The sequence below is a fragment of the Mercenaria mercenaria genome, chromosome 1, assembly GCF_021730395.1.
Source record: "Mercenaria mercenaria strain notata chromosome 1, MADL_Memer_1, whole genome shotgun sequence".
In the NCBI taxonomy this organism is placed as follows: domain Eukaryota; kingdom Metazoa; phylum Mollusca; class Bivalvia; order Venerida; family Veneridae; genus Mercenaria; species Mercenaria mercenaria.
In genome coordinates this window covers 25,066,083-25,087,731 of record NC_069361.1, presented here as the reverse complement: position 1 = coordinate 25,087,731, position 21,649 = coordinate 25,066,083, and the positions used below count along the sequence as shown (strand labels likewise).

At 35.9% G+C, this 21,649-nt stretch overlaps 1 protein-coding gene across 1 annotated transcript; it reads right to left on the bottom strand.

Moving 5' to 3' along the window:
* Window positions 1–2,750: 2,750 nt before the first annotated feature.
* LOC123523982 (TATA-box-binding protein-like) lies at window positions 2,751–21,532 on the bottom strand. The gene is made up of 5 exons (XM_053542503.1): window positions 21,344–21,532; window positions 10,856–11,028; window positions 8,534–8,713; window positions 5,057–5,120; window positions 2,751–2,902 (listed from the first exon to the last, which is right to left on the bottom strand). The coding sequence occupies exons 1-5, from the start codon at window positions 21,389–21,391 to the stop codon at window positions 2,771–2,773; spliced, it is 597 nt and encodes a 198-aa protein (XP_053398478.1). The 5' UTR covers window positions 21,392–21,532; the 3' UTR covers window positions 2,751–2,770.
* Between the last annotated feature and the right edge of the window lie 117 nt (window positions 21,533–21,649).

Below are 21,649 nucleotides of genomic sequence, written 5' to 3'. Positions count from 1 at the left end.
TCATTTAAACATATTTATGTTCACACAGTTCTTAGTACATGTTAGATATTTTTAAAATTTAATTTTCCTATCCTGGTTGCCGTCATTTTAGCATAAATATAAATTTATTAAACAATGAATAATTTCAACATCTTTTGGTTAACTATTCTGGTAGTTAAAAACAAGAGCTGTCAGTGGAAAGCGTGCTCGACTATTCTCAGTGCTTGATAGTATAATATAAGCTATGAGTAAAACTTTAACATTACAATAAGCATATTCTATGTCGAAAAAGGGGCCATAATTCAGTCAAAATGCTTGATAGTTGCCTCCTCCTTTTTACAGACTGGGGTCATGATGGTAAACAAGTATGCAAAATATGAAAGCAATATCTCAATGGACTTTGAAAATATTTGGGGTGGTACGCAAACTTTAACATTTTCTGTCGACGCTCATTCAGTCGAAAGCTTGTAGTTGCCTCCCCTTTTTACGATGGTCGAGGTAAACAAGCTGCAAAACATGTGAGAATATAATGGGCTTTGAAAATAGATTGTACCAAACTTAAATTTGGTGAACTCATGCATATCCAGCTAGTAGGATACTCCCTGATTCCATCGTAATAGCTTAGTTTCGATGGGCTGAGAAAAAATCAAAAAACGTAATATAGAATGAAAGAGTTGTTTGATTGAAATTGAAACAGCTATAATAACAATGTATATTCATCTTAAACGACTAATCATTAGTGACAGTATATGATATAAACATAGAATCCAAAGGTTGCTCCTCCATTAATAGGTGGATTATTTCGCAAAAAAAATTCATTTTAAACGCCCTTAAATACTTCACAATTTTCAAAATTACAACATGGTTTTTTTGATGCAATTTGGCAATACTGGCTCTAGTGTAAACATAATTATACAAACAAGGTAGAGAAGAATTATTTTCCACAATTTGTATCATTTATTCTTTATAATCATTCTCTTTCAAAGGGAGTCAAACCTTTTCAAAGATTGCTTTAAAATAATCAAAAACAGTTTTTCTTTAAATAAGTGCATTTGTTTACTTCTATAATAAATCGGAAACAGTTCGTCGCCTTTTATAAATGAAGCATTTTAAATAAATAATAGATAACAAATGCTGAAACTGCTGTAGCCAAACATTGTTAACGAAATTTCAACCACTTCAGCTAAGCAAATGCATAGAAACTCAAACATAATTAACGTACTTTGAAAATTTCGGTGAGTTTTATAATAAGGCCCTCTGAAACGCCGAAGTGGGTATGCACCCATTTAGCAGCCTGTTCCGCGTGGTCAATCATGCTGTTCTATAGTTTCTCAACCATAGTTTTAAAGCGTAATACTACATGTTTCATGGCCGTCTATCATGCGTCGAACACTTGTTTCTTTCTATGATTTGGTCTTGTTGATTCTTAGTATTCTTAAGGACTCTTCGAACTTAATGTGGTTAAACAGTAATCAGTATAAGTGTTGAACCAGAAACCTCAGGTAGTCTGCCTTCATATTCAAAAATAACAGACTGGAATAATTTGCCACGTATAACAATGTTCTATTAGTACAAACTTAAGCAATCCTGTACAGCACTTTTATGAGACAAAATACTAAAAATGACAATTCGGGTTCCAAAGCCTTTATATCAATAGGAAAATAGGGTATAACTTAAAATTAAATGATTAGCAAGTTCACAAGACACAAGAGAAAGAAACTAACTTACTTGCTGTTAAGACAATTTATCGTTGAAATTCATTCAAGCTTCATCTAATTCTGTATCTTGAAATTGACTTGCTGAATTTCCTTAACAGGCTATAATGAATGCCTAAAAATATTAATAAGTATAATATACAGTTTACTTGCAAATTAGTGCTTTATGTTTTCTGGTGCTTTTAGAGATCACAGCGATAATCTGACAAGTCTCCCACTTGTAAGCATAGGGAATTGTAATTCATTTTTATCAAGAAGTATTAAAAACAAACCTTATTCATGCCAAGATTAACAGAATGCATTATCTGCATTTATTCTAAAACATTTTTTAAAATAAAATCCTTTCAAGTCACTGATTCATAATGATTCTATAGAGGTGAATAGGAAATAATCAATTATTATTTACACAGAACAGTGTTAATATAAAGCTGTTTCACTAAGAGAGTAGATTTTGATTCAAAATAATTGAGCCATGCCATGGGAAAACCAACATAGTGGGTTTTGCGACCAGCATGGATCCAGACCAGACTGCCATCTGCGCAGTCTGGTCAGGATCCATGCTGTTCGCTAACAGTTTCTCAATGCAATAGGTTGAAAAGCGAACAGCATGGAGCCTGACCAGACTGCGTGGTTGCGCAGGCTGGTCTGGATCCATGCTGGTCGCAAACCCACTATGTTGGTTTTCTCATGGCCATAGTCTTTGCATTAATTAAGCATATATGTGATATACGAAAACTTTTAGTACTTTATTCTGTGATAAGGTATCAAGTCCTAAAAGTCAATAGTAAGAAGTTATGAACATTGCTGAACTGCACTGGGCTAGTTTCAATTTTATATACTCTGGTCAAAATGCACAAAGCCTTAAAATTTCCCTGGTAGCGGACGAATGGGCCTTTATAGATCCAGGCGGCGAAGAGTTAAGAGGAATTGTGATGGTACACAACCTTTTAATAGTAACAGGAAAAGTACTAAAAGAACCTTGACAAATTCTTAATGGTTTATAGCATTATGCTATCTAATAGATTAGAAAATAGTATGGAAACTTAGAGAATTTGAAAAGAGTTAGGCCAAGCCTTCTAAACACATAGGAAAGCAGTACAGAACCTTGAGAATTTGCCGTGTGTAAGGACAAGACCTTCTAATCGGATAGGAAACTTCACATCACAGCTTCCAACCATATTCTGTATCTTGAAATCTTTGAACTTGGCCTGTAAAATAACAAATAACCTTTGAAGACTACACAATAGGTAAGAAATCACATGGTAAACATGTCCAAAAAATAGTATAAGTGAAGTGATATATACGTCACAGCTTAACTGCAAACTGTACAGTGTTGTTATGTTTTCTGGTGCTTTGGGATCACAGTCGATTCAATCTGTACAGTAGTATTCTCCTCAAGCTGGTGTTAAGAGGCATAAGGGGAATTGTACATTTCATTTCATTACTCAAGGACAGACTAAATCAAACCGAATCTACTATTATCTTGTTTGCTTATGTTCTATGCTTAATAGATTTTACAAAATGGAAATTATCTGTACTTTTATTCTGGAAAATTATATTTTTTTAAAAACAAAAACTACCCAGTAACTTGAAGTCAGCTGTGTTTGGTCATAAATTGTTCTATAGAGGTTAATACGGTATTTTATATATAAATTCCATACTTTGATTATTTTAAACATCAGGGCCTAGTCGTTCGAAATCATAACCAGCTGTTCAACTAACTGAGAGTTGAATTTTGATTCAAAATAATTGAGCCGTGCCATGAGAAAACCAACATAGTGGTTTTGCGACCAGCATGGATCCAGACCAGACTGCACATCTGCGCAGTCTGGTCAGGATCCATGCTGTTTGCTAACAGTTTCTCTAATTGCAATAGGATCTGAAAGCGAACAGCATGGATCCTGACCAGACTGCGTGGTTGCGCAGGCTGGTCTGGATCCATGCTGGTCGCAAACCCACTATGTTGGTTTTCTCATGGCGTGGCTCTGATTAGTCTTAGCAGTAATGTATAGCAGTATGATGTTTTGATTATACTGTAAAAACTTTTAGTACTTTTAATTCTGAACTCATACATTTGTTTTTCTAAGTCTTCTAAAATGTCAAAATATAACCCAAGTTAGCTGAATCATCTGCTGAAGTTTTGAACAACTGGGCCCAGTTTCATTATTTATTATATTAACTCCTTGGGGCCGAAATGCGACTAAAGGCGCTATATTTTCTACCCCTGTAGCGTCGATATTCGACTATAGGCGCGTTATCAGGACTCCCCAGGACGGCGATTGACGAGTATAGTCGCAGCACCGAGATCATGCTGATTGCGTCACATACTTGTTAATTTTTGATAATCCTGATAAAAGCAAAATTATTTTGCATACCGGCTATTATTTCTTAGATGTTATAATTATAAATTATGCTAATAATTAGTTTCCTTGTTAAAATAAATATTTGTAAATATGCAGTAAAGGAAATAAAAAGACGAACTCCGCTGTGTTTCGTTCATACTGTATTTCAAAATAATGTATTAAAATTATTAGCCGAGATTTTTCTTACATTGAAGAAAATGTTTATCATGCTGATTTTGACGTATCAGTTCCGTCAAATGATGATTCTGACGATGAAATTTCATTATCAAAGAAATGAATGCTTGAAAAACATTAGTTTTAGAAAGCTGAAATATTTGTACACTTATATCGCATTAAATTAAAATGGATAAAAGAACACAACAAAACATGTTTTATACACAACAATGTGTGTAAATAAACGCTTTTTGTAAATTTAATAATTCTTCAAAGATGGTTGTAAATATTACAACTTAACTGTCTCAGTGTGTGTCACACAACATTTATGTACATGTTTAGAAATTAATTATACATCAAAACAAACCATCGATACTCACTCAAAAATGGGTGTTAATTTTGAGCAATGTTAATGTAAATACTCTGAGTGAATAATGTATTTATATCTATTGGAATTTAATGTGTTTACATTTGAAAAAAAAGTAATAAAATCGGAAATATTCAAATATTTATTAAAACGCAATAGGTGTGTAAAAATGGTGAATGTTTCGAAGTGAAATTATTATTCTATTTGGATATAAGTTATGGACGAAAGTGGATATATATAAATATTTGTTAAAACTTTAAAGATTTTATAAGTATAGTTTGATTTACACCCATGTTAATAATATTTCCATGCATGATTTCAATTGACTGCATGCGAATGTGATTATGATAAGATCAGAGAATGTTCTTCGACGTCAGGTGGTAATTCTTATCTCGCCGCAGCATGTATATTATGATATCGGCCTCAGGGAGTTAACAGTGAGTCGATTTATATTTCACTTAGAATTAAACTTTATTTACCGTAAATCCAAGTTTCTGTACAATTCTTGCATATTTTCTTGCAGCAAGTTTGGCTTGGTCTTCACTGAAAATACATCATCAAATATGTACAGATTGCAAAATATTCAAAATAAGACTGTGCCAAAAAGCAAAATGAAAACTCGCAAATATTCAACCTACACCTTAAGCATTAGCTCACACCGACAGTATTTTTTAAAATGCTTGCCACATGTGAAAATGGTGAAACAGGAAAAACAGCCAAACTGGTACAATTGACCATCAGCTTAAATAATGACTACAATTATAAAATCTTCTTTGCTGTGACCTTTTCTTCTTCCTTCTTTCTAACCCTAAACTGCAAATATTCATTTTCATGAGAAAAAAAGGTTTCAAAGTATCATTTTATGGCTTATTTTAAAGTAGAAGTTAATGTCTTGTGTGAAGCACTACTATATCCAACAATAAGACAAAATTATTAACTTCAAATCATATGATAAGCAGACATTCTAACAAGATGTACAAATTTTATTTAACAGAGCCATTACAGGGCTCTCGTTTGACAAATTTTGGGACCGAATATGGGCCCCATTCCCCCTCAAAAAAGTATGTTTTTTTCCCCCTAATTCAAGAAAGATTCCTCCCTCTAGTCCAAGAACATCAGTGCTAAGTGCTTTGCAGTTGACCTGTTGGCCTTAAAATTTTCTTTTTTTCTGAAATTTCATTGGCTTAGAGAAAAAATATAAAGTGTGATGCCTGAATAAGGTTGTTTATAGTTGGAAGAGTTCATACAGCAGACTTTATAATTAACAGAATTCAGGTTTGGGTCAGTAAAGTTGAAAAGAATGTTTATATTTATTTGCATTTCTTTTCGCATTTGAAATTCCCCCTCAAAAGAATTTTTTTGAAAAATCATGCGGAATTCCCCCCTTGCATGGACCCTGGCCCCAGTCCCAAAAGCAAACGAGAGCCCTGCATTATTGCTGGCTGCCTCAAAAAAACAAACAAAAAAAAAAACAAAAAAAAACAAGAGCTCGTCGAACACGAAATGCCCCCCTTGATGCATTCAGTAATTGCACAAGGAACAGAAATTATATGCTCACTGTAAACAAAAGTTCTACCATTCTGGTTTAATCTGACCTTGACCTTTAACCTATTAACCTAACAAGAGATTACAGAGAGATCTTGGCGCCATCCACTGAGCCATTTTTGAATGTTCCAAATTTCAAGACTTAAGCTCAAGGAGAAATGTGAAAGTAGGTCACTAGATCAATTTCAAGGTCAAAGTTCATTTCGGTAGACAGAACTATGCATGTGCTTCAAATTTGGAGGCTGTAGCTTGAGAAATGTGAAAGTAGGTAATAGGTAAAAATCAATGTCAAATTTCAATTCAGAACACAAAAATAAATATGCATGCAGTCCAAATTTGGAGCCTGTAGCTTCAGAAATGTGAAAGTAGGTCACTAGGTCAATCTCAAGATCAAAGTTCATTTCGGTACACAAAACTATGCATGTGGTTCAAATTTGAAGGCTGTAGCTTGAGAAATGTGAAAGTAGGTCACTAAGTCAAAATCAAGGTCAAATTTTATTTCGGAACACAAAACTATGCAAGTGGTCCAAATTTGAAGCTTGTACCTTCAGAAATGTGAAAGTAGGTCACTAGGTCAATCTCAAGATCAAAGTTCATTTCAGTACACAAACTATGCATGTGGTTCAAATTTGAAGCATGTACCTTCAAAAATGTGAAAGTAGGTCACTAGGTCAATAACAAGGTCAAAGTTTTTTTCGGTACATAAACTTATGCATGTGGTCTAAATTTGAAGGCTGTAGCTACAGAAATGTGAAAGTAGGTCACTAGGTCAAGATCAAGGTCAACTCATGTCAAGGTTCATCTTGCCACTCAAAACTATACATGTGGTCCAAATTGGAATGAGGTAAGTTATGGACATGAAGTTTTTCCCTATATAAGTCTATATGAACCATGTGACCCCTGGGGCGGGGCCATATTTGACCCTAGAGGGATAATTTGAACTAACTTGGTAGAAAACCACTAGATGATGCTACATTACAAAATATCAAAGCCATAGTCCTTGTGGTTTCGACAAGAAGATTTTCAAAGTTTCTTTCTATATATTTCTATGTAAACCATGTGACACCCAGGGTGGAGCCACATTTGACCCTAGGGGAATAATTTGAACAATCTTAGTAGAGGACCACTAGATGATTTCATATACAAAATATCAAAGCCCTAGGCCCTGTGGTTTTGGACAAGAGGTTTTTCAAAGTTTTTCCTATATAAGTCCATGTGACCCCCGGGGTGAGGCCATATTTGACCCCAGGGAAATAATCTGAACAATCTTGCTAGAGGACCACTAGATTGTGCTTCATACCAAATATCAAAGCCCTAGGCCCTATGGTTTTGGACAAGAAGATCAGAAACCCTTCAATTGTTCCTGGCCAATGTGACCTTGACCTTTGACCTAATGATCTCAAAATCAATAGGGGTCATCTGCTGGTCATGGCCAACCTAACTATCAATTTTCCTGACACTAGGCCCAAGCGTTCTTGAGTTATTGCCCAGAAACCATTTTACTGTTCCTGGTCACTGTGACCTTGACCTTTGACATACTGACCTCAAAATCAATAGGGGTCATCTGCTGGTCATGACCAATCTCCCTATCAACTTTTGTGACCATAGGCCTAAGCGTTCTTGAGTTATCATCCGGAAACCGTTTAACTGTTCAGGGTCACTGTGACCTTGACCTTTAACATACAGACCGCAAAATCAATAGGGGTCATCTGCTGGTCATGATCAACCTCCCTATCAACTTTCATGATCCTAGGCCCAAGGGTTCCTGAGTTATCATCCGGAAACCGTTTTACTATTCAGGGTCACTGTGACCTTGACCTTTGACATACAGACCTCAAAATCAATAAGGGTCATCTGCTGGTGATGACCAACCTCCCTATCAACTTTCATGATCCTAGGCCCAAGAGTTCTTGAGTTATCATCCGGAAACGGATTGATTTACATTCCGACCGACCAATCTACGACCGACATCTGCAAAACAATATACCCCTCCTTCTTCAAAGGGGGGCATAAAAATTAGATACTAGTACTGTGAAATCATTCATTTTCATTTTCATGGATTTTGTGGCTACGTCAAAAAAGAAACTAAAACCCAAACAAACAAATAAAATTTCTACAGTATTTGTTTTATCTTCAAAAGTTGAAATCTTAAAATTTAGATCACCTTGAAAGTTGTTAATGCCAAAAGCATGAAATTTCATGCCCACAAAACTTTTACTTCACTGTATACACATTTTGAAAAAAAAAAATGCAGGTTAAGCATACTAGTCTGTTTTTTTTTTTTAAATTCTAGTAACCAATTAAATGCATTTTTTAAAAATTATTAAATGTGAATATCTTAAAATTACCTGGCTATTACTTTAAAAACATCTTAGATATTGACAAGTATATTAACATTTCAATGTCCATACCTTTTAGCACCTGTACACACCATCTTGCCGGAACTGAAGATCAGTGCTGTTGTTCTTGGTTCTCGGATTCTCATGATCACAGCAGCAAAACGTTTAGGATTGTACTCGGCATTCCTTGCATGAAGAGCTATCTTCTTCAGATCTAACTTACAACCAAGATTCACTGTACAAACAATATTCCTTAAATTAAAGAATACAAAACATGTAAGTTATACATAACAAGAGCTGTCTCCATAGGATGACACATGCCCCCGATGGCACTTTGAATGAATAGTTATGGCCGATGTTAGAGTTTAGGACCTTTGACCTACGGACCTGGGTCTTGCGCGCGACATGTCGTCTTACTGTGGTACACATTCATGCCCAATAATTTTAAAATCCATGCATGAATGACAAAAGATATGGACCGGACACGCCATTCAATGCACTATCATGAAATATGACCTTTAACGTCTAAGTGTGACCTTGACCTTTGAGCTACGGACCTGGGTCTTGCGTGCGACACGTCGTCTTACTGTGCTACACATTCATGCCAAGTTATTTGAAAATCCATCCATGGATGACAAAGATATGGACCGGACACGAATGCACTATCATAAAAAATGACCTTTAACGTCTAAGTGTGACCTTGACCTTTGAGCTACGGACCTGGGTCTTGCGCGCGACATGTCATCTTACTGTGGTACACATTCATGCCAAGTTATTTGAAAATCCATCCATGGATGACAAAGATATGGACCGGACATGAATTGGATGACAAAGATATGGACCGGACACGAATGCACTATCATGAAAAATGACCTTTAACATCTAAGTGTGACCTTGACCTTTGAGCTACGGACCTGGGTCTTGCGTGGGACATGTCATCTTACTGTGGTTCACATTCATGCCAAGTTATTTGAAAATCCATCCATGGATGACAAAGATATGGACCGGACACGAAAATTGCGAACAGACTGACAGACAGACGGTTCAAAAACTATATGCCTCCCTTCGGAGGCATAAAAAGAGAATCTCACTGGGTTTGTGGCAACAATTTTGAACAAGAGCTCATAGAACATGAAATGCCCCCCTTGATGCATTCAGTAACTGCACAAGGAACAGAAATTATTTGGTCACTGTGCACTGGGCGTTTGACGTTACCTGACCTCAAATCCATAGTTATGGGTCATTTACCAGTCGTAAGTGACCTCTGTATCAAATGTGATCTTAGACCAAAGCATTCTCTAGTTATATGGCAAAAAAAAGTTCTACTGTTCTGGGTCAATGTGATCTTGACCTTTGACATACTGACCTCAAAATCAATAGGGTCATCTGCTGGTCATGATCAACCTCCCTATTAAGTTTCATGATCCTAGGCCCAAGCGTTCGGAAATCGTTTAACTGTTCCTGGTCACTGTGACCTTGACCTTTGACCTACTGATCTCAAAATCAATAGGGGTCATCTGCTGGTCATGACCAACCTCCCTATCAATCTACCTATGATCCTAGTCCCAAGCGTTCTTGAGTTATCATTCGGAAACAGATTGGTCTACGGACCGACATCAGCAAAACAATATACGCCGCCTTCTTTGAAGGGGGGCATAATAATATATTCACACAGGCTTCACAGGACTTAATACCCTCCTGACCAAATAGGTTTCATATTTTTATGGACCTGATAGGCCTAACATGACATAATTGGCTCCACAGGACCTAACAGACTTTCATGTGACAAAATAGGCTTCACAGTATATAACAGGATTCACAAGACTCAATATGCCTCACAGGACCGAATAGGCTTCACATGACTAAATATGCTTCACAGGACCTAATATTTTTATTGCACCTGGATCTTCTATTGTTAAAATCCTTCAAAATCACTGTGTTTTTTACTTTATGACCTTACAGCCAGTAGATTTACAAATGGCAAAATTTAACATCTTATGGGGACTAGTATTACTTTGATAACCAGTTAATCTATAGACAAATTTTTCCACTGAAGAAGTCTCTGACAGGAATATCCTCTCTCATGTATGTGTACATTTATTTATTCTAAGCAATTATGTTTTAACATTTTCATCTTCTTTGTAATTTTAAACTGCTCAACACCTGATGAATGTTTATCGCTTCATACCAGAATCTAGCATAATTATGCCCAAACATTCCTAAGTACAAAAACTTCAATATAAACATAAAAAAAACAAAGACTTGCTAAATAATGGATGCTAGCCATCAAAAGTCCAAAGTTTGATAACTACCGGTAACTATCTAAGAAATAAAGGCTTACTACAGATTTCAAATTTATGTCATTCAGATATTTGAACTTAAAAGACTACATACTGTAAAGTAGGAATGATTCCTGATCCCTCTGATGCAGGCGCTGGGGATATTGGTGTCATAGGTCCTCCAGGTGTTGCAGGTGGGTATAAACTGGCATTGGAAGGCGGCATCACAGGAGTCGGTGTTGGTCCTAAACCAAATGACTGTAGTGTGCCAGGTGACACCATTGGACTCTGAATGAGAAGAACAGTTTTGTAAAGAACTATGTAAAAGGACTCACCTGTTAAACATACATTTAGTTAGAAGACACAGTAACTTAACACATGCCAAAGATTGAAATACCAGAAAACCACTAGTCATGTTTTCCCTCTATAGTTAATGTATACGTGTTTATGTCAAATTAAACCAATAAACTGTTCAACCAGTGAATATTTTCTAACTAAGCAACCTTCTGTTGTTGCTGTTGCATGTGATGTCACTACCAGCACTGACAGTCAAGAGCTGACATCATTGAATTGATCAATGCCATCAATAGGGACGCATGTTATTACTGATATACAAGTATATAATAGTGCTGTTATAAGGTACATATTGCGCTACAAAAATTTCCAAACTGATACACCCAGGAACAACAGTTTTCCCATTCATGTATGCAAAATTAATGATGTAAAATGAGCATATAAAGATGGGAAAATGAAGTACTTTGAACTTCAACAGGGACTACCTTAGCCTGGAAATTTAGGGAGAAGTGACTTCTCCCTCCTTGGGAAACAGGGAGAAGTTTTGAAATTTTGGGAGAAGTTCGGCAAACGTGAGACAGGACATTGCTTACATGCATTAAATAACAATAATAATGTTTATTCAGTTCCATTTGTAGTATTATCTTGCTATGACTTAAATAAAAATGGTGCAATGTTTCAACAATACAGTACATATTTGTACTGTTTTACTGCAAAATATTTAACAACTTGACACAACAAATCTTTCCTCATGTAATCAGTACTTAATATTTCTTGGATTAAATTTTTTCCTTCCTAGAGCAGCTTTTTCAGGTATGTGAGCATTTTGAGTTTAAATTTTTTTTATGTTCCTTCAATTTGACAAACTACAGAGTTTAAAAAACTCTCAATCTTACAATGAAATGTTATTTGTATTGATCAGTAGATAAAATACTTAAAAATCAGGGGCAATATTTTTTAAAACTACATATTTTGACATAAAAAATCTAAAAATTGGTTAAATGTATTACCTCCCTTTAACACATTTCAGAATTAACTAAAAGAGTTGTCTGCTATTTTTATCAAACAACAAATTTAAAAGTTTGTCAAGGGCCATATATTTAACTTATATATGTTTTTAATGAAAGAGAAATGCAGATTAAAATGAATAGTAAGCAGATCCCAATTGAAAAATAAACGTCGGGAGTAACGGGTAGTCTACACTGTGATGTGTGATGGCAATAAAAATTTCGAAACGATTTTTATCTGAAAACAAGAATAACTGGATAAGACAAGTACTAAGGGCGTTCGGTTGACCCGAGGTTCCGTGTTTTGACCTGCGAAAATCAAGAAAAACTCGTAGTTGACCCGCACAAAAAAGTGTCCCGTGCGTCGGCTCGATCCGCGAAATGCGTCTCGAGTTCGAAGTTCTGCATTGTGAATCAAAATCTCGGTGAATTTCAATTGTTCGCTGCCAAAACTAAGTATGACAGTAGGCGGAGCGTCGTATGTTAATTAGCTACTGACAGATGTCAATCACTCCACGCGCCGACTGACACGTAATTAGGTTTGTAATTCGGAAGTTAATTATCGCCGTTTTACGAAGTTTTCGGGCTCTCTGATCTCCGATGTCGGTCAGCTTTAATTATTACTCTTTCATTCTTTAATTATCGTTTACTGCAATCACATTAAATGCAAACAATTAGCAGCTTATCATGCGGCGTCAATCTGAAACCGAGTGATCATCTTTTGTTGTCATGGACACGTTTCGCCGCGCGTGCCTCCCGGTGACATCCTGTGTATTGCGTATTGTGTTTACAGACTTTACATAACCGAGATGTATAATATCGGCGCACTTTATTGCCGATTATGTTTTCCTTTCATCCAATTTTAGGGCGACTTGAACTTCGCTTTTCTGGGCGGGAAGGGCGAAGTGAAATATTTTAAAGCGAAGTTTTCGCTCAACTTCGCCTAAAACGCAGTCCCTGTTCAACATAAATACCCACTCTACATGACAGATATTCTAAACAATTTGCATAAACACTGAAAGTGTGTACTTGCAGCACTTTTTGTGACATTAAACAAAGTACTTGTAAAGAACACTAAACACAGTCCTCCCTATAGTATATTTCTGGGTAATTTGTATATCATATTCTTCTTGTTTGCAAAATGGCAGTCAAAATTTGTGGACAAAAAAAGTGCTTATTAATATAATAATATCCCATTATAAATTCTTTTTGCTGCATTTATATATTTGTCGGAGAAAAAAAGTGGGTGTTGTTGATTGATATGGCAGGTGCTTTGATTGATATGGCTGATGTGTTACTCAATTGCAAGACTTAGTATATTAATCTTGTTGTAAATTTCTCCATGTACATGATTGTATAGTCCCTAACCTTATACTCATCATATTTAGCATATGCTATGTGTAAGCATAGCAGAAAGCAAGTAAAATCATGTATAGCTCTAAACTTAAAACATAATTCTTCTAAAAACTGGAGACTAGTTTTGAAGATACTATGCCTGACTGATAAACACGTTTGTTTACAACAACAAGGTTCCATTTATTTAACTACTTTGTCGATAAACAAACACGTGTTTTACACCTAGGTAAAGCAAATTTTTTCCAATATTTTTTGCAGCTTCAGTATAAAATAATCTCCAATTTCTCTCGACATTTTTGGATTTTTTCCATTTTTGTAAAATAATTGCCCTTTGGCGAGAATGTCGGGTGGCAGCATGAGCACTGATATTGTATTGTATTTAAAGCTGAAGATAAATGTCACAGGGTGAGAAAAATGTGCAGCCAGACCGGGACTCGAACCCGGGGCCTCGGAATACCGTTCCGATGCTCTACCGACCGAGCTACCCGGCTGCCTACACACTTTCTCCCTGTTTTAATATTCAAGTTCTATACCGTGACATAAATATTAAATTTATTGGTCAGATTCATTCGTACCATGTTTTTTTTTTTACATTGCATGCTTGAATCAAAAAGCATGTGATAAAAATAAATGCTTTCATTGGGTATTTTAATCTGGATGATCAAGATAGGGAAGAAAAACCTAAAAACATTTACATTTCATTTTAGAAAAAATTGAAATTCGCGGGTGGACTAAAACAGGATTGTGCCTGAAACCGTACATGGTTTTGATGGTGTTTACTGCACTAACAATGTCAAAACGCTTGTGGAACATGGTTTTGGTGATGCTTACTGACTGTGTTTACTGGGTCATTTTATTTGTTTGGGAAAGGCTCAACTGGGCCTTAAAACCCGATTGGGCAATGTGACCTGCCTGGTAATCTTTGACAATTTATTTTTCTGCCATTTCCAAACACTTTCAAAAGCCAGTTTTAACTCTCTCAGCAGCGCCTATACATGTTTTGAAACATGCTGTGACTATACTGGTACTGAAAACAAGAGCTTTCAGCTTCATAGCCATTATATGGCCCAAAATGTGCACCTATGCGCAGACCAGTGTCCATTTGTAACTTCTTCTTGGTCTTTGGTAGTTCTATAAATAAACGTCGGATTTCAATATTTTACGATTTTGACATTTCATATAGTCCAACATTTTATCGAAGTTCTAAATTTCCCGGTAGATCTTTTCCGCAAAATATCTTGCAGAAGATTTTACAAGTTCATGGTGGATGTGACTAAAAAGCGAGAGCTAAATACCAATAACGGACAAAAAAACCTATTTTACACATCCATTGAACATACTGTCTTACTGAAAGCACCGAAGATCTGTCCATGCTTTGAAAGTGAAATTTACATCCATTCACTTTTGCAACAAAACATGAAACTGTCAAATCTTCTTTCTTATAAAGTATGAAATTTAGATGAAAAATATTCTCACGGTCGGATTTTTTAAACAATGTGGCTCGTTACAGTACGTATTGTCTATGTAGTGTGTATATATAATCATTTGGTGTTACCAGCATTAATCAGTGGTTCATTAAGGCAGAAAAAAAAATTGTTGCGTTTCTGGTGGCATGGCCAAAAAAAAAGCGGGTCGGTAGGTCGGTATCCTTTTTTCTTTTTGAAGCATTATTATCAAGTAAATGCAGCGTATTATTGTAGTCGGGGTGACATGCCTTCAGGCTTTGAGCTGTGTATTCGGCATCCCTAACTATAATTGCCGAAATGACATGTCATAAAAGCAACCTAATAAACAAGCTAGTTAGTCTGATAGTGTATTCAACACTGACACTTGCAACTCGACCTTTGATAAACTGATGATCAGCTTTGGGTGTAGAACGTGTGGTTTATTTTACTGGTACTACGATTATTTAGGTCCGCCTTTACAACTGATGACATGTGTCATCGTTGTCACCAGAATTTTAAAAAATCCACGCGAGGTATTTGAAGACGAGTTTCAACTGTTATCTAATTTACATATGTTTTTACAAGCGATATCACGGAAACAATTTCAAAGTCTTATTTTGTAGCAAAAACTTAACAATAACGTGGATCTATAACTTAATCATACCTGAAAATAACCGTCTTTTTGACAGATCATGACAGATGAACGAGAATTTTGAAATCATGGTCCGTAGATTTATTTTAGGAAATGCCAATGAAAAACTGCCATTAACAAGCATATATCATTGGTAAAAAATAAATTTTATCATAAATATAGGTTAGAAATTATTACTTTATAAAATAAATGCTAGCTTTGATTTTTTTTGTTTGTCACATATTTTCGCACCCCAATTTTCTGATAATTTCTGTAATTTTAATATTGAAATATTTACCTATGTAAATATATTTGAAGACATTATTTTATAAAACACTGGGAAACACTCGAAACATTTAAACTGTATATAATTATAATGGGGGCCAGATAATGGTATTACATCGCATACTGAAATGTAACAAGAGGACCATGATGGTCCTGAATCGCTCACCTATCCCCATATGACCCAGTGTTGAACTGAGTATGACGTCGTTATTTCTATTATTTGACATAGTGACCTAGTTTTTGAGCACATGTGACCTAGATATCATCAAGATAAAAAATTCTGACCAATTTTCATGAAGATTCATTGAAAAATATGGCCTCTAGAGAGGTCACAAGGTTTTTCTATTATTTGACCTAATGACCTAGTTTTTGAAGGCACGTGACCCACTTATAAACTTGACCTAGATATCATCAAGGTGAACATTCTCACCAATTTTCATGAAGATCCCGTGAAAAATATGGCCTCTAGAGAGGTCACAAGGTTTTTCTATTTTTCGACCTACTGATCTAGTTTTTGACCGCACATGACCCAATTTCGAACCTGACCTAGATATCATCAAGCTGAACATTCTCACCAATTTTCATGAAGATCCATTGAGAAATATGGCCTCTAGAGAGGTCACAAGGTTTTTCTATTTTTAGACCTACTGGCCTTGTTTTGACCCCACGTGACCCAGTTTCGAACTTGACCTAGATATCACCAAGGTGAACATTCTGACCAATATTCATGAAGATCTCATGAAAAATATGGCCTCTAGAGAGGTCACAAGGTTTTCCCATTTTTAGATCTACTGACCTAGTTTTTAACCCCACGTGACCCAGTTTCGAACTTGACCTAGATATCATCAAGGTGAACATTCTGACCAATTTTCATGAAGATCCATTGAGAAATATGGCCTCTAGAGAGGTCACAAGGTTTTTCTATTTTTAGACCTACTGACCTAGTTTTTGACCCCACATGACCCAGTTTCGAACTTGACCTAGATATCATCAAGGTGAACATTCTGACCAATATTCATGAAGATCTCATGAAAAATATGGCCTCTAGAGAGGTCACAAGGTTTTTCTATTTTTAGATCTACTGACCTAGTTTTTAACCCCATGTGACCCAGTTTCGAACTTGACCTAGATATCATCAAGGTGAACATTCTGATTAATTTTCATGAAGATCCATTGAGAAATATGGCCTCTAGAGAGGTCACAAGGTTTTTCTATTTTTAAACCTAATGACCTAGTTTTTGACCCCACGTGACCCAGTTTCGAACTTGACCTAGATATCATCAAGGTGAACATTCTGACCAATTTTCGTGAAGATCTTGTGAAATATATGGCCTCTAGAGAGGTCACAAGGTTTTTCTATTTTTAGACCTAATGACCTAGTTTTTGACTGCACGTGACCCAGTTTCGAACTTGACCTAGATATCATCAAGGGGAACATTCTGACCAATTTTCATAAAGATCCCATGAAAAACGTGACCTCTAGAGTGGTCACAAGCAAAAGTTTACGCACGCACGCACGCACGGACGACGGACGACGGACGCTGCGCGATCACAAAAGCTCACCTTGTCACTTTGTGACAGGTGAGCTAAAAATTGACTGTCCAAATCGCAGAACTGACACGTGTCAAACCGAGTAAAATGACACTTGTAAAACGAAATACACGACAGAAAGTGACATATTATTATAGCAGTTGAATAAACATCATTCATATAGTGTAAAAAGTGTAACATGACGCTAAAATTAAAATTTTAAGCCAAGTAAATGACATACTACCGGTCTTCTAGAGAACCGGTACCATCTTGCACATAATGTTGTCTGCCTTAAATTATTTTTTAATTGTTTAGTTTCAAGTGTTTTTAGGCTGAAAAGCATTGTATTTACTTAGATATGTAATCGAAATACAGCCGTGGTTGGATGTAAATCTAGTTATGTTCAAAGTTTTAAGTAAATCGCTAAGTGTTCTGTAGAGTTCATTTCTCGCGTAAAAAGTCACGTGCATCAGCTTTCGAGTTTGCAACCATTTGATGCATAATTAATATATTTTGTAAGCTTGAAATAAAATTAATGCAATCATAAACCATCAGTCCGCTGAGTATTTGACACCTCTGAAGTAGTGACACATGTCAGAAAATTAAAAGAAGCAAACGCACTTAAGCACGACGTGATTATCAAGTAAACTGTAGCACAGTGGTTTTGTTTGATTTTAAAGTCAAAACATTGCGCTATCGTGCCGTGGTCATGCATTAATCAATCTAAGCTAAAAAAAATGTACAGTCGGCAGTTAAAATTTACGGTCGGTCGGGCCACCAGAAACACAGTTATTTATTTAGGCCCAAGTTATAAGTTCATATCAAACAGTTTCAAAGGCTAGTCCATATGCATTTGACGGTACATGTGCGTCAAATTGACGCCGTCAAAATAATGACCGCAGATTTATTACTAGTGCCGTAGGTTAAAAGGATTTGTTTTCATCTAAGCTTGTATAACTGATTCTATATATTTAATAGTGTTGCATTGTTCTTAATATTTTATTAACTTACGCTAGAAGAGTAGAAGATGTGTAATGCGTCGGGTGGAAGTGATTGGTGGTGCAGTTTTATGGTAAACCAATATATCACGTGTTTTGAGAATTTCCCACATTACGCTTCAATAAAATACGGTTGAAATTTTTGCTGTGCAAAAGGCTGTCATTCAATTAAACTTGACACAGGGACATGTTGAATGTCCAAATATTTAAAGGCGCCCTGTGCAAGTTTAATGTTTTTGAATTAGGTCTTTGGTAACCTTTGGTAACCAGTCAGATAAACTTTTTTTTATTCTATTAGATATAATTATGTTACAAATGAACCTGTTTGCACAGAAGTGCACATTTTGGGCCCTATCTATTCATCAGGTCGGAGAAATCCCCTGGATTGAGAGACATTCTCTCGATCTAAACATTGTCTCTCGTTCGAAAGACAAAATGTCTTTCGTTCGAAAGACAAAATGTCTTTCGTTCGAAAGACTCAAATTAGCTTAAGCAATGAAAATCATTGAAAGAGTAATTAAAACTCTCTTTTTAGAATGCACAAATTTATTTCAAATATAGAAAATTATCTTTCTTTTATCAAATTTTCAAAATCAAAATTATTTTTGGAATTTTGTTTAAGCATTATAATGCTTAAGCAAACTTCTATGACAATGTGTTTCTTGTAAAGTTTACTTGAAATAACAAGTTGTTTCAATGATTAAATAATACGACTGTAAAGAAATGATTGTTTTAATAATGATTTCATGTTTTTTCAACACTTAAGCTAAATACAGTCTTTCGATCGAAAGACATTTTGTCTTTCAAACGAGAGACAGTGTTTAGATCTAGAGACTGTCTCTCAATCCAGGGGAAATCTCCGACCTGTTCATAGCTTACACATGTATATCGTGGAGTAATCGTTTTTCGTGCACATCAATAATCGCGCAATGACTTGTTCCGGTATCCCATTTGTGTACGCATAAACGTATGACGTCATAAGAGGTGTTTCTGCAAAAGGTAAACACGGAAGCGTAATCCCGAAACAAAAAATGCGGAAAGTCAAGTCTTTTCCGATAGGTTATCATAACATTTGCATGATTGGATAGATTCACCTCTATTTTTACTAATTCCAAAACAGCTTCTCGAAAATCTGTCCAGAAAATAAAATATTGACCACGAAAAATTTTGACAGCTGTTTCTGCTTGAGCTGACATCCAAGGACGCCCGGATCATGTGACTGTTATTTGCATATTAATGAATGCTAACTATTGTACGGCGCAGATATGGAATGTGGTCCTTATATCAAAGACAGCAAGTCAAATACTATTTTACATAGCAGGGCCAGAGCATGTTTGACGATTGCAGACACTAAACACATTTGAAATATTGTTGTAATAGCCAGGCTGCGTGGGAAGGACACTTTAACTGTCCATACCATGGTGTATATTGTAGCATCATAGAGGAGTAGTTATGGCATAAACAAAGACAAAACGTGTAGATTTTGTTTCTTGTTTAAACATTTATCTATCATTGATTTTGTTGACAGTTTGAATCTTAATTGTATGCATTTATAGCGAGCTCGAAGAGCAGGCCCACAGGGCCTGCTCGAGAATCGAGCTTTACGGTAACGCAAGTATACTTCTACACTTGGTGATGGATTTGAAAAGTTTCGTCGGAAGTTCTTAAAAAGTGCACCCTAACGGATAGGTGCTCACAGGAAGTGCTTCTTTCCGGAGTGAATACAGAACTTCATTCAATTGCTAAAAAATATTCATCACTCAACAATAATGAAAGAATGCTTTCCAGTTGTTTGAAAAAAAATATTATTTTCATTTAAAAGATCAAGCATCGCCCAGAAAATGGAAAAAATATCATTAATAAGAAGAAAGAAACGGGAACGCGGTAATGACGTCACCGTGACACCGGCTTCCCATAATTTTTGCAACGTATGATATTCACTGTTACAGGTATGATGACACTAAATGTAGACTTTTTCAAGTGAATAGGTTCTCCCGAATTCTTGTGACTAGTGAATAGTTTCTTTATGACAAATAAATGATGCATAATATTTTTAGCTAAATCCGATTTTTTTGAGCTCGCTTTGAGGCTTTGCCTTATTTCATATTAGCAAGCTCGAAGAGCAGGCCCGAAGGGTGCTCGAGAATCGAGCTTAACCCGTGATGTGTGTTGACTGGTGCCTAACGCAAGTATACTTGCACACTTAGTGATGGATTTGAAAAGTTTCGTCGGAAGTTTTTAAAAAGCGCACCCTAGCGGATAGGTGCTCACAGGAAGTACTTCTTTCCGGAGTGAATACAGAACTTCATTCAATTGCTAAAAAATATTCATGAATTTCATCACTCAACAATAATGAAAGAATGATTTCAAATTGTTTGAAGAAATATTGTTTTCATTTAAAAGATCAAGCATCGCCCAGAAAATGGAAAGAATGTCATTAATAAGCAGAAAGAAACAGGAACGCGGTAATGACGTCACCGTAACACCGGCTTCCCATAAATTTTGCAACGTATGATATTCACTGTTACAGGTATGGTGACACTAAATGTAGACTTTTTCAAGTGAATAGGTTCTCCCGAATTCTTCTGACTAGTGAATAGTTTCTTCATGACAAATAAATGATGCATAATATTTTTAGCTAAATCCGATTTCTTTGAGCTCGCTTTGAGGCTTTGCCTTATTTCATATTAAACTTATCTTTTAAGATGACATTTCAACGAAAATTCGTAAGATTTATTTACTGCAAAATTTCGGCACATGTCATGACATTTCCGTGGGAATTGGACCACATATTACACTTGCCATGCAGTGCGCGAATAATGATGACGTAATTCGGACCTCCGCCATATTGGACAGACAGCATTATGACAAGCTAGAGGGGGTTTCCCAAGATTTGTTAGGTACGTAAACATTGCTACGGTCTAAAATATGATTGGCAAAGATAATTAAAATGTAGTACATTTCAGGCCTCCTATTCTTCATTAGAAAATCGATCGCAAATCGTTAGGTGCGCGAAAAACGATTACTCTAGGATAATTTCATACTAATTTTTGGTACCTGTTGGGGTGTCATTCCGCTGCTGTATGGAAAATTTTGTCCATCCATTTTCGGCTGATATGTTTTCTTAAAAACGAAAAGAGTTCACTGAAATTATCGGTAATGTCAGTGTACGGGACTGGTCAATTTTTGTTTGCAACTTGAAAAATCTGCGCCGGTGGCAGCCATGTTACATACCGCTTGTAACATGTACAAATGTGAGAGTATTGTATGTGTAAACTGAAGAAATATCTTCCATAAAATCCATTTAAAAGATATAATACATGCATTATCTTGGCGCCATTATCTTTGTTATAATTGATTAAC

Excerpts from the sequence above, each read along its gene's own strand:
- LOC123523982 (XM_053542503.1), bottom strand. The coding sequence starts at position 21,391 with ATGGATGGACAAAATTTTCCATACAGCAGCGGAATGACACCCCAACAG. Across the intron at positions 11,029-21,343 it reads GCGGAATGACACCCCAACAG|AGTCCAATGGTGTCACCTGG; the intron begins GTACCAAAAATT and ends CTTCTCATTCAG. Across the intron at positions 5,121-8,533 it reads GTGTGTACAGGTGCTAAAAG|TGAAGACCAAGCCAAACTTG; the intron begins GTATGGACATTG and ends ATGTATTTTCAG.